This window comes from Mastacembelus armatus, chromosome 1 (genome assembly GCF_900324485.2).
Source record: "Mastacembelus armatus chromosome 1, fMasArm1.2, whole genome shotgun sequence".
Classification (NCBI taxonomy): Eukaryota; Metazoa; Chordata; class Actinopteri; order Synbranchiformes; family Mastacembelidae; genus Mastacembelus; species Mastacembelus armatus.
The window spans coordinates 25,777,737-25,794,121 of NC_046633.1; the positions used below are offsets into that span (position 1 = coordinate 25,777,737).

Sequence of the window (16,385 nt, forward strand, 5' to 3'; positions counted from 1 at the left end):
CAACTAGTATCCACTCTCTGTAGCATTGCACATCCATTGAACATCAAACGTTCTAACGCTATTTTTCTCTAAATCATCATTGTACTTTTCAGGGCAATGAGGACCAATTACACACCAACACCAATACTCAGTTTTAAAAGTTTATTTTGATCGTGAGACAGAAAACCAGGAAAGCTATGGAGGAGGAGGTTGCTGACTAAGCCCGCACTCGGTACTCTCGAGGGACCGATGATGTTTTGGATCCGGAACGTGGCCCACAGAGCCTGTACTTTTAAGGCTAGACTTAAAACCTTCCTCTTTGACAAAGCATATAGTTAGGGCTAGCTTCAGGCAACCCTGAACCATCCCTTAGTTATGCTGATATAGGCCTAGACTGCCCAAGGACCATCGGTGCACTGAGCTCCCCTACCCTAACCTTCTCTCTGCTCTATCCACTCACCCCAACCGGTCGAGGCAGATGGCCGCCCAAACTGAGCCCGGTTCTGCTGGAGGTTTTTTCTTCCGTTAAAGGGAGTTTTTCCTCTCCACTGTCGCCAAGTGCTTGCTCATAATGGAATTGTTGGGTTTTTAGTTTTAGTTTTTGTAAAGTGCCTTGAGATGATTTGTATTGTGATTTGGCGCTATACAAATAAAATTGAATTGAATTGAATTGAAATAGAAAAAGACGCACCGGCTGCTCAGATGACTCGCTGTCCACCAGCGCTCTTGACGTCCCACCTGACGGATTATGCTTTTTTTCAAATATAATAATACAAATTCAATACAAACGACCCCCCAACTCTCTCTATAAAACTGCTAAGTCAGACAAAGAGATTACATACCTGAAGGAAAGATCAGCATGTTTTCCTCTGTGTTTTTTAATAGTAGGCTAATTACCTCGGGCAAAAAAATTACATCGCTCTGTTCTTGACACTGATGTCAAATGGAAGGCTAACCGGATGCAACGTTACGCAAGCACGCATGCGTGCATACGTCACCACGCAACCAATAAAAATTAGCACGGCCCAGAAGGCGGAGTAAATGATGTCATTTTCAAATAAGCACCACCCCACAACTGCTTCCAACCAATGAAAATCAGCGCCGCCTAAAAAAGGTGTAAATTGTCATTTTATTGGTTGATGATGCCACGTGGTCATATAATCTGATACGCCCACTTTTGAACTATGAAAGGTTCTGAGACAAAAGTCTAATAATGAACATTTAATAAGATCACTTGCAGCACAGCTCAGTTACACAACCTTATACAAAGCCACACGCACTGTACAGATGTGTGTGTGTGTGTATGCAGGGCTACTCACATACAATACAGAAAATAAATGATAGTGAAAAAAAACAGAATTATAAGAGTTTAAATAAATTATAAAACAGAAAGTTTCTAAGATTTTAACAATCTTACTTTATGTGTGCGAAAAAACAGCTGCTTAAGATTATGAACAGTAATAAATAATAAGTCACAGAGCTTTCATGTCTTTTATTCTACCTTCATGTTTAACATAAGGTCATTATCTCCACTAGCTTTGAAAGCAGGTTATCACCAATTATCAACATGACATATTGACATGTCATGACACAATTTAATTATTGAAATATGAGAATGTGGAGTAAAAGTAAACCAGTGTTTTTCAAAGCAAATGTCCTAGAACTTTATTGCCATACAAAAGATTGGCAGAAGCACTTGGCATGTTTTGTGTTTATCACAAAAGCTAATGGACAGAAGTAGTAAATAGATGGTATATTGATCTTATATTATATTCTAGTACTTTCTCTATTGGATTCATTTGTACAGGCAACAGATTTAGCTGTGTGAGATGAGAATTTATTTGTGAATGTGTTTACTTGGTAAATGATGCATATTGATGCATAACTACTACCATAAATACCTTGAAAAGAATAACTAACACACAATAGATCATCATCAGTTGGGACACAGTGGCATACAGAGGTCTACATGATTGGTAAATGTAGATTCATATGAAATAAACACATTAGTTTAAAAAACACCTTTATAGGATTTATGAGTCTCCTTTGGGAATACTTTGTGCCTGTAAACATACTCGGGTTGTGCTTGGAGTCAGAGGTAGCTAGCTCCTAAACTAAATACAAATACATTTACACTCACAGTGTCTATTCTTCACATCATTTTAAACAGAAGTAAATCAGTTTAACAGGCCTCCATGTTTGCAGCTTTGTGTGAAGCAGGTCTATAGGAAGCAGCTACATCACTTTAGGGCTACTTTGCTAATACATAATCAAAATTGGATAAAGTGGGCCATGTCTCAGGAGAGTACAGTAAGGACTACAGTTCCTTTGTTCTTCTTGAGGATAGCCACAGCTTCAGCATGAGTCACTCCCTCCAGACAGTGTCCATTCACAGCAATTATCTGGTCTCCACGTTTCAGCCTGCCATCCTCTATGGCCGCCCCCTGCAGAGCACAAAGACTAGCTCATCACTATGTGCACATCAGAGATCCCACACATTGTTTATGACAACACAGGTCAAATAAGAAATGTATCTATAGGCTTAAATGTAGAGGTTTTATGATTTTAGGTTCCTGTTTCCTGTCTGACTTTCATTTTGGTTTTTGAATTTCCTGTGTTCCTTAGGTTAGTTTTAGATAGCTTGTGTTTCATTAGTTAAATTACTTCCACCTGTGTTTAATTAGTCTTTTGGTTCTGAAGCTATTTATACTCCCTCTTTTCCTTTGTTTGTTGTGGCAGCATTAGTTAGTTAATTGTGGTTGAAGTAGTGTGGTGTTTCTCCTTTAGTCTTCTTGGTGTTTGCCAGTTTGCCTGCCTGTTCTGTCAGAGAACCTGTTTCCCAGACAGGAACTCTTCATTTTAGTGTCTGAACCCTGGAAGATCCAGTAGGAAATAAAGCCTATTTTGTGTTCTGCACTTGGGTCTTACCTCTCCTCCTTCATCACCGGACCTCACCCTTCATAACAGGTTTAATATAATAACTAGAATTAAATATATGAGTAACACCTTAAAGCAATTTTTTATAATCCTGAATATGGAAATATCTTAGATTACATTCTTTTTGTTAGTTTTGTTATTTGTTGTGTATTATTTTTCATTATTATTATTATTATTATTCTTGCCAGTTTGTAAAAAACCTTATGACCTTTGCAGTTTATTATTGTGGCTTCAAATCAATTTGTCCTTGCTTCTTATATGAACACAGGCGTTTCACCACTTTAACTCAACAGCTGGATGCACTGAGGTAAACAGTTCAAAACCAGGATCCCATGATAGATTTCTCTGTGGAGGATGTCCTCTCACCTTGTTGAAGACAGTTTTGATGTAGACTGGCAAGTCTCCATGAGGGCTGCCAAACCCTCCTACGATGCTGAAGCCCAGGCCCGAGGGGCCTCTCTCAAGGGTGATGGTCTTATACCTGCGAGCGCTGCGGGTGCAGAGTGCAAAACAAACCTGGAAATGTTCCTGGGTATGCCAGTGTGCAATCAAATGTTGGAATAGTGCCACACTGAAATATGTTGTGTGTTTGTGTGAATACGATGAATGAGACCTTTGGTGGATTTCCTGTTTTGCACAAAAGAGTTTCAGCAGATTTAAGACTGATCTGATATCTCTTGAATGACATTTAAATGTCCCTTTTCTAAGCTGCCAAAAATCAAGTATTATTCTCACAATGCAATGAAACAAAAGAAATTTGTCTTTGGCTTGTTTGTCAGAAAATTGCCCTACTTAATGAAAACAATGAATACAAAACAAAACAGAAATCGCAACAAAAACATTCAGACTCATTCTGGCCAAAGACACATTCCTCCCAGTGCACTTCCTCGTTATTGTCACGGGGACTGGGGTTTGCCTTTGTACGTTTTTGGTGATTAAACCAGTAGGGAACCAAAACAATATTATGAATTATAACCACAGGTGACATCAAACTCATTCATACCACAGGCTGCTGTGAAAGCAGGGCAGGTTGCTGGCTTGGACCTCACTGTGGCCCTGTGTACTGCATCCACCAGAACCTGCTGCCACCTACACACACACACACAAAAACATACAAAAAGGTGTAAAAATGCAGGTAGACTAACATAATTTTAGCTCCTCATAACTTTGTGAGCGATAAACAACAACAACAATAATAATGTCTCTATTATGTTAATAAGTAACATAAATATAAAACCTTCTGGTTAAACACTGGTTCTTTACAAATTCTCTTATTGTCTCTTTCAACAAGAATCTTCCCAGAAGCTTTTTAGCATAAAGACAAACAATGTGAAAATTAGTGTTAAACACACTATTCTGTTGAAATTAAAATATGCAAAATGCTGATAATGAAGGGACTGCTGAAACTACAAACTATCAAATTTCTTTTTTTTTTGTTACAGAGTTGATATTTCTGTTGTGTAAAATTATGTCTTACTGCCTTTCTCTGTCTCTGACCAGAAATTTGCTGATGGTAATGCACAGTAACTCTGTGGTTTACTGGTTTTTTAAATTAACAACTTACTCTGACATTACCTGCAGACTGACGGTTCCGATGGCATTCTTCAGCAGAGCTCCGGCTTCGATATGAGCCATTCCCTCCGTCAACACATCATTAATACTGAGGATTCTGTCTCCTATCTGATGGACACATAACACAAGCTTGCATTTCTATACTTAGGTGGAAATTGTATTCAGCTAAAGCAACTCCACTGGAGGTTTTTTTAAACTATATGAGTACCCCAGGCTTTACCCTAAATATTTTTAAATCTCCTTTTGCTTCTAGCATATTCCACATCTTATAGTTTTTTTAAATTCATTTTTATATGTATATGGATTTCACATCTACTGTATGCACTACATATTCATGTTTTATGTTTTTATGATTATATAATAGGGAACTTCTTTGTATCATCATGCGTGATCTATTGTAATCCCTGTTCTTTGCTGTGCTTTGTCATTGATCTTTACACCAATAAATATGAAAGTGTGGTGTTTTTGCTTAAAGTTATGGGGGGACAAAATATTTGTCCTCACAGAGGAGATCAATTTCCACAATGTGATGATGATTAGTCCATAATACACATGGAATATTATACATGGGCCCTTCCCACCGCACCTGTAATTGCTGTGTTTTGGCAGCCGGTCCATTGGTATCCATGGTAGCAATAAAAAGAGGGACGTTGCCATGGGGACTGCCCACTCCTCCTGCTACACCGATGCCCAGGGAGTCACATGGACTCTGTGGTGAGACAACACACTCATTATAGACCCTGTTAGACAATGCCAGTGAATCTGCCAGTTCTGAATATGGCATTAACACTCAGTGCTAGAAAAATCCATGGGTCCAGCAGAGTAACAGGGTTATATATCTAATTGTCTTGTATGTCTAATTGCCATTTGAACTGAAAAGGGTCACGACTAAATTTACTGAAAATATATATCAGTAGTCAAATTCAGTTTCTCCAACACAATATGGGATACCAATAAAAACAAAAAATTACTATTTCATGACTTTATGCCTTACCTTTTGTATTAGTACTTTCCTGATATCAGAGTAATCTTGAAATGCTGTGTAAGGATAAAGATATATGTTTGTTGATATAGTCTGTTTTAAGATATAAACAGCATATTTCCCACTTAATGTGAAATGATGAACATCTGAAAGACAAGACTTAAGTGTTACTCACTGTAGCTCCCTGTGCAGTGATCTGTCTCCCTCTGGTGGCCGAGGGAAGCATCACAACCACTTGAGGGGGTCAGGGTGGAACAGTCGGAGTCTTCACTCTGGATAAAACACAACTTAAAGTACTCCTAGGTTCACAAAACATAATTGTTAAAATAGTGTGCAAGCATACAACAGATCACATTAAAATGAATGAGGTGATTTAAACTCTAAATAGAGTATATTAAAAATATACAAATCATAGCTAAATCAGAATTAGGTAAATTCAATTTCTGAGAATATCACGTTTTTTATGACTTTCCTGTCAATAAATAGAGTTTACCTGGCTACGCTGCAAGTACTGTACCCCAGCTTTAAAACGAGCCACCTCCAGATGGATTGCTCCACTGCAACTCTGAGAGCAAAGTGACACATCACACACAAGATGATAAATCTGCAGAAAAATGCAAAGCCCACTGCTAATTTGTCTATAGAGCTTTTTGTATGTGTAGGTGCAAATGTGTCAGACCTGTAGAAGCTTCTGTGCATGTTCCTGTGTTGCAGCACGGATATCCTCACCATTGATTGACAGAATCTGATCACCTGGTGATAACCGGCCATCTGAATCCACTACACCTCCTCTGATGATATCTGACACAAAGACGCCCATGTCATTACTGTTGGAAGAAAATAGAGGTCAAAGCTGTGTTTGTTCCACACTTATAACACACTGTGTTTGTTCCAGTTATGTTACCTGTTACTGTAGCATGACATGTGGTTGTGCAGATTCATGAAGCTGCATGAAAGTGCACTCAAAAACTCTTTAGAAATAATGTGTCTTCTCTGCAGTGTGCCAGGGCCTGGATCTACAAGCTTTATGGCAGTCGTTACATGAATGAATGAATTACCCCTCCTTTTTACTGTAATAATGATCACTGTTCCTTCTGAGCTCTAAATAGGTAAAGGCCTCACTGCTCAAGGATTGTCTCTTCTTCTTTTGATATGTTCACAGAAATGTCATTACCAAAACAGCTACTGTAGAAAAAAATTTAAAATGTTTTAGACAGTTAACATATCAATTAAAGAAAAAGCAAAAATAAACAAATGACTTTTTCAACTTCAGACATAAAAACACTTTATGGTTCTAAAATGAAATACAATTTGATGATGAATAAACTAAAAAAATGGAAATGTAATAGATTCTGAGAAGAACATTGAGCATTTTCAATTGTGGGCAGGCACACCAAGCTTCAAAGTCTCTTGGATATTTTGAAATGTAAAACAGAAACACATTTTACATTGGAAGAATGACTGTGGTTGGGATAAACTCAGCACCTATAAATTGTGGAAACATCACAATAGCCTGACTTGTGAGTTCTGCTTGGTTTTATTAATGGGTTAGGGGAGAGTTTAGCCCAATTCTCAGACTTTCCTCTTAAGTCATGGCTTAAACTCATTATGAATTTACCTCTTCCCCACTATGGTGAACCCCAGCCCCTCCCCAGGCCAAGGTCTGAGCTCCAGGCTGAAGACGTCCCACAGGTCCTCCTCCCTGTACGGCTCCTGATGCCTGAAGACACACAGGCGAACACGCTGGGTGGTGAGCCGCAGCACTCCAATAGCCTCATCATGTGTGGCCTGCTGCAGATCTATACCGTTTACCTGAGAGGATGTGAGAGAGGAAAACACAGGGTGCAGTGGGTGAATGGTAATGATTTTAGAAACCACAATTATCAAATGACCGTATCAACAACTAATGACACTGAGGGCTTTATCATGGCCACAGCAGTAGCCTACGAACGTGTTATTCCTTTGAAACGTCAACATTTTTGCTGCTTCCTGTTGTTCTGCATGGTTTATATAACATGCTGTGGATGCTGATTTTGCTGCTTCTGCTTTTGGTTTTAGGGCATTTGTCCAAATATCTACAGTTTAAAATTAGTACAATTACAGAAATGTGGACTAGCATAATTTGTCCTTATGTATAAAGCAATGAGAAATTAAGCAAAGTTACAAAGTTTTAGAATAGCAAGAAAAATATAGCAGCAAAAGAATTCATTTGATCACTTTTATGACATAAATATACTGGGACATATAATAATGTAATATAATAACACACTGTGTGTGTGTGTGTGTGTGTGTGCGTGTGTGTGTGTGTGTTTGCTCGTAATACCGCCAATATCTGGTCTCCAGCCTGTAGCCTCCCATCTCTCTGTGCTGCTCCGCCATAATTTACCTCATGGACTATTACTGCCCCCTGGTGGAAAAATCAGAAAACATGCTCATTGTTCATTGATAACTTCAGTAAAATAATATTTCAGCCCTGTGCACTAAAACATTAAAATATATTAAAGGTTTCCACAATGCAGCATCCCCATTTCACTGACAATGTCTGTGCAGATATAATTTATTATACTTGAAAACTGTGTAGTGTAATTTGATGCTTTTTTACTGCCTGAGTGAAAGCTAGAAATATAAAAAATAATAAATAATTAATTGATAAAATTAAATAGGTGGGTTTGGCAAAGTTTTAATAATTTAATGTAATAATTAATTTGAAATGTCAGTTGGTGTGTCATACCAGTAGAGTGTCACATCCTCCTACTATGCTGAGACCCAGGCCTACATTTCCTTTATAAATCTCTATGGTGGTTTCCTTGCCAGTCACGACTGGGCAGTTCACAGGGCCAGAAGCTGCGTGAGTGGATCCTAGCCAATCAGGACATCCCGTGGGAGAGGCGCGCATGGTATTGTGGGATAAAGAGGAGGAGGATGAGACAGGGAGGTTTAAGGAGGGAATTGGAGAAAGAGAGCGGGGGCGGGAAACAGATGTAGGGAGAGGTAAAGTGCAGGAGGAGGAAAGGTTCTTGGAACGGCTGATGGAAAGTTTGACAGTGCCTTGGTGTTTGAGAATCAAACTGGACACCTAAATGCAGAGAAGACAGGAAAGCTATGAATCATTAAATCAGCATGACCTTGAGGTATATATTTGTGTGTGTTTGTGAGCTTGTACCTTGTCTACTGACAGTCCAGCTACAGATTCATCCCCCACTGCTATGACTCGGTCTTCGACTTTTATTCTGCCATCCTGCACTCAGACAAAAACATTAATAAAAATGTTAGTGAAGCAAAATATATGCAAGTAGATGTAACAGAAAGAAGAAGAGGAAGTCGGCTCAAACATGCCCTCTGGACAAATAAGAGTAACTGTTGCCTGGGGCCCTACATGAAAGCTTATTAGTACGGTACATGACCATATCACTTTAAAACATGGCAAATATCATTTTAAGCTTAGCCTGGTTGAAATCTTACCAGAACACATAGCAGTTTGTACCTATTATATAGTTTGTATCTATTGTATAGTAATGGGATGCTCACTGGTGTCTCTGGTGATTTTGATGATTGACTATTGATTATTATTAAAGTCACAGACAAACAATTGTCAGTGTCACAATTGACAGATGCAAAATCTGATTACATGTGCCACCTGCAGAAATAATTCTGATTGAGACGAAACCTACAATAACAACTCTTGTAACTCAAGAGAAAAAGGAAAAATTAAAGTTTTAATCAAGATAATATTTTTTCATACATTCACAATGTGTGTTATACATAAGCAGGACAGGAACAAATGATACTGAAATGTAAATATTACATAAATATCACATAATAATTGATATTGTGTGCAGGCATGGAAGGCATCCCTATAAGAAAAACATATTTATGTTCTTAAAGAAGATGCAGAAAACTTTGATAGTGCAGTTGCTGATGCCACACCTCACTGGCAGTGCCATGCGGGATCAGGGACCTGACCACCAGTCCTTTCTGTGACTCCTCCTCTTCCAGGCACAGGCCCAGACCTATATGATCCTGTGGAAGGTGATGCCCAAAGAAATCACATGACAAACCATGACATTATTGAAGCTAACAGCAGTTTTGTATAAAAGAGTTTTGCTCGCTATTATATTTAATATACTCTATTATGATATAACCTGCTGCATGAATTATGCAGCTGCCTATGAAGGCCTGACAACGGTTAATGGCGAGATTTACTTAAGGTATTATACCTGAGGGAGGATGATGTTCTGGATGTCTCTGGATAATTCTTCCTGCTGTGTACTGTCCACCTGGGAGTCAACTGTGTCATCACACTTTGTTCTGGACCCCTGGGCCATTTGACTCAGTGCTGCATTATTCCTAGTGAAACCACAGCAATACCGACTGTTATCCCTGAACAGACAACACCTATGTAACATCAACACCTATATCCTACGGTATTTTGTGTGCATGTTACCTGATGAGAATGATCTTGACTTTAGGTGGAGTGTTGTTAATGATGGTGGAGGCATTTTGGTGACTGCGGCCGTACAAAATCTGTCCATTGATCTAGAAGAAATATAACATGCATCTCCTCATATACCTGCCTTTCTTCATCTCTCTCTCACTTGTCTCTCACCCATCAGGGTTTCCTCTCTCTCGATTCTGCTCCTCATCTCTATTACATGGGTGCTCATTATCAGAATCCAGCCCAGAACCAACCATCCTTCAAATGGTAATTTATCTAATAAATCTACCGTCCAGCTACTCAGCGCTCTCTACTCATCCATGCCTCCTTCCCACATCCCACTGCTCTCAATTTTCTGCTCTCAATTTTGACCCTGGTATTTTGTCTGGACTCTACAGCTACAACCTCTAAAAACCATCTGTTAATCTTAACCCACCATACTGATTTCCCCTTATGTTTCCCATTCACTCCCCTCCTTACTTCCAGTAGCTCGTCTCCAACCCGAATCCTCCCATCTAAACCAGCAGGTCCTTGAGGGTCTATGTCTGCCACGTAGACACTCATGCGGGCCCTAGAGCCATCTTTGTTGCCTGAGAGGGTGATTCCCAGGCCATGAGCTGCAGGGTCCTTCTCCAGCTCAATCATATGGAGTTTCCCAGACAGACTGCCATAGCGCTGAAGCATCCTTTCTATTAGAGACAGAGTTAACAAACAAGAGCCTGTTAGGAAGAGGACATGATGGGTAGGCTAAAAAAAAGCATGGCCCACTACATTATAGCTGACATTTTATGTGGAGAGAAATCGTTACACCTAGAGGAGCTTGTGTGTGTGTATGTGTTTGTGTTTCTGTGTATGTGCAGTGTGTTGCTCCTGTCTGTTCATTCATCCATCCACCATCTATACCCACTTATTCCTAACCAGGGTCACAGAGATCTATCCCAGTCAATCACAGGGCTCTATCTATCTATCTATCTATCTATCTATCTATCTATCTATCTATCTATCTATCTATCTATCTATTTATATGTATGTGTGTGTGTGTATTCTTGGGAATCTATCTATGTATGTATAGGTGCACATAGCATCACTGATCATTGCATTAATTTTGTTATTAAGCATCAGGCTGGTGATTTTCTCTGTTTTTATTATATTCCTCAAATCCCATACTGCATTTGGATGCTAATTAATAATAGTGTGAGCAGAACAGAGATCACAAACATCTAGTTGACTCTTTTGAACTTCAGAGGATGCAAAAAAGTCATGGCCATTCTTAGCCTTTTAAAGCCCATTTTTTGAGAAAAACTGGGTCTCACGTGTCATTTATTGCAATTGTGTGGCTCAGTGTTGTGTTTGTGGACAACAATAAAAATCTACAGCACAGAAAAGCTGAACTAGGGTTTAGATTCACAGACATTAGGGTGAATGGATGTCTCTGAATGGGATTTGTAGAAAACCACCAGCCTTATCAGTAACTTTGCAAATGTTCAATGAGGAAGGAAATGTATTCAATACATTTTTAGAAATCACAAATACACGCAGTGCAATTGAACAGAACCACATTGAATGCAAACATAAATTTTGTTTGCAAGGAAATGCCAGAGGGCATCTTTAAAAAACACAGTATCACATAAAAAATTTGCCTTTTTGTGCCAAAGAATAAACTTTTTTTAGATTCTCATCTAAAAACTAAAACCCTTCATACACACTAAACTTGCACAAACAGAACTCTGTCCAAGAATAAAGCTTCTTAGGCTTTTTGTAGTCTTTGATAATCATGCATATCACAGTGTGGGCCTAGTCAACTGGCTTAACGAGTGAATTGCATGAAATAAATTGCTCATATTGTCCTTGGGGTCTTTTACATGATAGACTTTTCAATGGTTTTTAAAAATTGTGATAACTGAAAGCATGTGTATAGAGCAAAGTCTTCCTAGACAAGCATGCATCACGTAACCTGCACTGTGCTTCTTTGGCCACTGCAGTAACATTGCAACACAGCTCATGTTCCTGGGGGCTTTGGAGGATCCCTGCGTACACCAATGTGATGTCTTTATCATGCAGACTTACTCCTGCCTGTGTCGTCCTCATCTTCAGCTGCTGCTGTGGTCAGCGCCTTGACGGTGAGGGGGCTTCTTCGATCCTTTCTATCGAATGTTGGTGAAGGTACCTTGGGAGAAGTTTTGCATTATTGAACAGGCAGAGTTGGATATGCCTCAGGGATCCTTCAGGCATGAGTTGGACTATCCCTGAGGCTTGTTCAGTGTGCTTGATGTAGAAGTGGGAAAAACTGACGAACAGGATGAATTAATGAACACAATTTTAATGTCAGCTAAAAATAACATGAAAGATGACCAGAATCATGCATTATTTTGTAAAAACTTACAAGTGTATAGAAAAATAATTTCAAAAGAATATACTGTCTATTTCAAGAGTTATGCATCTCCATCAAAGAGAAAAACAAAGGATTTAAACAAACAAGGTAGCTGCAAGGATTCTATCTACAAACATGCACGTTAATTAAGTTTTTGGAAATTGGCTTAGTGTAAATGCTAATGCAAGGCTGCTTTTAAGATCCTGAATACCAATGATAACACACATATACATATACATATACACATACAGTACAACAATGTACCAACCTTAAATGGGGTGGGAGTGAAAGGGTTTGTATGGGAGAGACTAAGGAACAGACCACTGAGAGTCTCTGCTTCCTATAATTATGAGGGGAAACAAAGATATAGTCCTACATACATCAGCACCAAAACAAAAATCTGTCTCTTACAAAGCTCCTTCATTGTTTTTGGAATACCATGTGGGTGTTAATGACTCATCACTTTATACAATGTAGTATATACATAACATTTTCTATACAATATGCACACCAACATCAGTAACTGTGTGGAAAAAGAAACTAATTGCCATCCATCCCAGTGAAATCTAAAATAAAATAACTACTGCTCTTTAAGACTGTAGCACAGTTTTATTTTGTACACAGTACTGTGTATCAGCTTCTACACTAGAAAAGCAATGAAAAAATGTTACACCACAATTGTCTCTTTACAGCATGTGATAACTCAAATGATCTAGTAGGAGTGTTACCTTGGTGCTCAATGAGTTGGACTGTGGTTTTGGAGATAGTCTCTTATGGCTGGTGAGCATAGGAGACTAAGGCAAAACACAACATGCTGAGTAGGCAGATGAATATCCACTCATGATAAGTTTTCAGTTAAAGTGTCTTTCAATGCTTTTTGCCCAGAGAAGAGGATGTTATGATGCTATAAACTTCAATGCAGAGATTTGCCAAAACTTCTGATGGAGCTGTTCAATAGAATGTACCAAGCAAGCTCAAGAGACTGAAATACTGGACAAAATAAGATACAGTATACCTGCATATTCCCTGCACAATGCAATCTATGCCAAGAAAAACTTATTTGTAAGATGCAGTACCTGAGATGTTGGTTGTACAGATTGGACCAGAAGGACCACAGAGTCTCCAGCCCAGCGGATGGCCTCCACTGCCTGCTCGTGGGTGGCATCTCTCAGGTCCACACCACACACCTTAACCAAGTCAATACACACAATAGATACTGGACAACAACGCATTTCTTTGTCATTGCCACTACTGTTTGTTTGTTTGTTTCTTGTTCCTAGTTTGATTTGTGTTTGTCTGTATTTCCTGTATTGATTAAAGACAGTAAAGCTGAACCTTGAACCTTGGACCTATAATAGATGATATTGTGGAATAAGTTTTCTGGTGATTTGGACAGCAGAACTGTTCATTACTAACATATTATCATCATATAACATATTACCTCTTTTCAGTCTCGCTGCTATTCATAGTCATATATCTACATGTGCACACACACACATACACACACTGAACCCTGCAATTTCTAGTAAGTGTGTCTCTGTGGAACACATAAACAGACGGGCCCAAACACACACATGCTTGCATGCACACGCACACACACAGACACATACCTCTAAGATCCTGTCTCCAGTCCGGAGGGTGCTATTATGTGCTGCCGGGCTGTCGGGGCTGATTTGCTTGATGAAGACTCCCCTCATCATCTCTCCACTGCTCAGTCTTCGGCCCATGCCTCTGCCTCCCATTATGCTGATACCCAGGGACTGGCCTGGTGCTCGAGTCAGCTGTACACTGAAAAACAAAGCAGGGTGCAATGGACAGTCAATCGTGTTGCAGAGCTGAAAATTCTTCTTATAGTACAGATACAGTGATGATTAATTTGTTTCTTCTGTATGGCTGATGAGGACCTAGATGTTTTGAAGCATTACTGCAAAAGTATACAAGAAGGAGAATTAATCCATTGAGTAAGATATTTTTTCTTTCAGTCTTTCTCTATCCACCCTGGCCAGGGATTGGCTTAAGGGTACGGATAGAGTTTTAGAGATTAAGTCTAAACAACAGAATATTATACCTGCCAGGGAGACACACACAAAAACTGGTCTGTGCATGCAGTGCAGCTTGTGTGATTTATCCAACCGGGATGCAGTCATAAATGTGATAAATACAGGTTGAGAGAGTAGTCACTTTTTCTGGGCCTAAGAAATATGGGCACGTTGAAGCTGCACCAGGGACCTGCAAAGAGGATCTCTGGGGCAGGGGCTCAATTTTTAAAAAAGGGCATCTATCAGTACACAGCCTATTTTCTACTATTACAATTATCAATGATGCATATAGATATATGGAAATTCAGCTGAGCTTAACTGGCAGTGAGGCATTTTTTTCTGTTTGGCTAATTGTCCATTTAAATATAGAATTAATGTTACAGTGGAAACAGAACTTGCATACATCACTTACCAGCATAAACACTTAGATCAATCTATATCATAATGTATACCTATATCTAAATATAGCACATGGTGTGCACAATGCCCACCCAGCACTAGTTGCAGTATCAGTGCTCCATGTGTCTGCTGTGAAGGCATTTAGGGAGTGTGGGTCACCCATGTTTTGAAAGAGCTCAAAATCCAACACACAATTATTTTCAGAAACCAGTGTCTGGTGGCAGGGCTAGGGCAAACAACCAAGGAAATTCTTTGACTTCAACATTTGCTTGTTTTCTGCATGTTCATGTTGACCACAATATAATAATATATAATAAATTTTGGCACTTTTGATTAACTTGGGAAATTGACTCAAAATCCTAGAGCTCCCCAGCACTGCCTGCTGTGAACATCTGAACACACCAGCACAGAGAAGATGAACGGCATCATTTGGCAGAGCTTTGGTTAAAAAATGAAAAATCAGAGTAAAATCTAACGTGAAGACAATACATTATCGCTGACATCTCAGATTCACTAACCTTCTAGGCCGATCCCAAGACGTGGCCGTATGAGAATGGTACTCCTCACTTCCTGTCTCTCTACCGTCCACCTTTATCTCCACCTCCAGCTTTGGTACTTTCAAATCTGCACCATTCTTGGCCTCTTTCTCCTCCACACTGTGGTCATCGCCTTTTCCTTCACTATTATTTTTTCGAGGTAGATCTTTTGGAATCTGCCAACTAAGGATAAAAACAACCAAAAAAAAAACAAACAAAAAAAATTGTGTCACTGAATACATAAACCATGGTCTATGTATATGCCTATACATTATATAACAACTATAAACTAAATAAAACAACTGTTAGTTGATTATTTATTAATGATAGAAACTTAATTGGCAAGAATTGTTTAAACTCTTGTCAATTATCACACATTCTCCTGTTGTAGTTTCTCAAATGTGGAGATTTGCTGCTTTCCTCTATTTTAAGCCACTGTAAATTGAATTCCTTCATGTTTTTGACAGTTGTTTTTTTTTAAAACAACTGAAGCTGTATGAAAAAATGTGAGATGCATTTTTCACATTTGTATAGACTACTGATTTATAAACCAAACAAAGAGTGAGTCATTAAAGCCCTGAATCTGAGTGAAATAGCATTTAATTAGATCAGATCTTCTTGTGAAACACAAGGTATCTTAAAATACTTGTGTCATCGTATACTTTATATTTATTTATATTTTATGTCTTCACACTGTGACACATGACCATTAGTGAAATATGCATTGGGAGGACAAGATACACTTCTTTAAGTGCACATGTGCCTAAAAAGTGTCAGGATTCCGGGATTATGGACTTCCTCCAGAGGCTTTTATTTGTTGGACACTACTTCCTGCCAACTCTTGGATTCTTCAGCAGTTTGACCTATTTGCTTGATTTGTTGGACCTGTCCACTGCATCATTTAAGAAGGACCACGACAGCTCAGTCCTTGCCAGATTGTGGTTAACGCTCCTGTTGACACTCTCCAGCCATTTGACAAAGTTCCTGTCCTGCCTGAAATTACTTACTTGCCTTTGAAATTGTTATGCTGTTGTTTTGTGCCTTCACCAGAGTACCTGTGTTTTCAAGAAACCTGCCTTGACCTGCATTGCTGGTTTGACAGACAAAGACAACTTAGTCCATATCCAGTAAAGGA

At 39.0% G+C, this 16,385-nt stretch overlaps 1 protein-coding gene across 1 annotated transcript in view; it reads right to left on the reverse strand.

The window, feature by feature from the left end:
* Positions 1–2,059: 2,059 nt before the first annotated feature.
* LOC113128350 (multiple PDZ domain protein-like) overlaps positions 2,060–16,385 on the reverse strand; it is a 42,350-nt gene continuing 28,024 nt past the window's right edge. The window contains exons 22-44 of the mRNA XM_026303616.1: positions 15,233–15,433; positions 13,887–14,064; positions 13,353–13,463; positions 13,005–13,070; positions 12,545–12,616; positions 11,973–12,072; positions 10,386–10,594; positions 9,915–10,006; positions 9,688–9,817; positions 9,398–9,490; positions 8,634–8,708; positions 8,202–8,546; positions 7,794–7,877; positions 7,089–7,282; positions 6,150–6,297; positions 5,964–6,035; positions 5,646–5,769; positions 5,483–5,526; positions 5,075–5,197; positions 4,492–4,596; positions 3,920–4,005; positions 3,283–3,406; positions 2,060–2,423 (exon numbers count right to left, since the gene is read on the reverse strand). Coding sequence (XP_026159401.1) covers positions 2,277–2,423; positions 3,283–3,406; positions 3,920–4,005; positions 4,492–4,596; positions 5,075–5,197; positions 5,483–5,526; positions 5,646–5,769; positions 5,964–6,035; positions 6,150–6,297; positions 7,089–7,282; positions 7,794–7,877; positions 8,202–8,546; positions 8,634–8,708; positions 9,398–9,490; positions 9,688–9,817; positions 9,915–10,006; positions 10,386–10,594; positions 11,973–12,072; positions 12,545–12,616; positions 13,005–13,070; positions 13,353–13,463; positions 13,887–14,064; positions 15,233–15,433 — 2,923 coding nt within the window. The 3' untranslated portion in view covers positions 2,060–2,276. The remainder of the gene's footprint in view (positions 2,424–3,282; positions 3,407–3,919; positions 4,006–4,491; positions 4,597–5,074; positions 5,198–5,482; positions 5,527–5,645; positions 5,770–5,963; positions 6,036–6,149; positions 6,298–7,088; positions 7,283–7,793; positions 7,878–8,201; positions 8,547–8,633; positions 8,709–9,397; positions 9,491–9,687; positions 9,818–9,914; positions 10,007–10,385; positions 10,595–11,972; positions 12,073–12,544; positions 12,617–13,004; positions 13,071–13,352; positions 13,464–13,886; positions 14,065–15,232; positions 15,434–16,385) is intronic.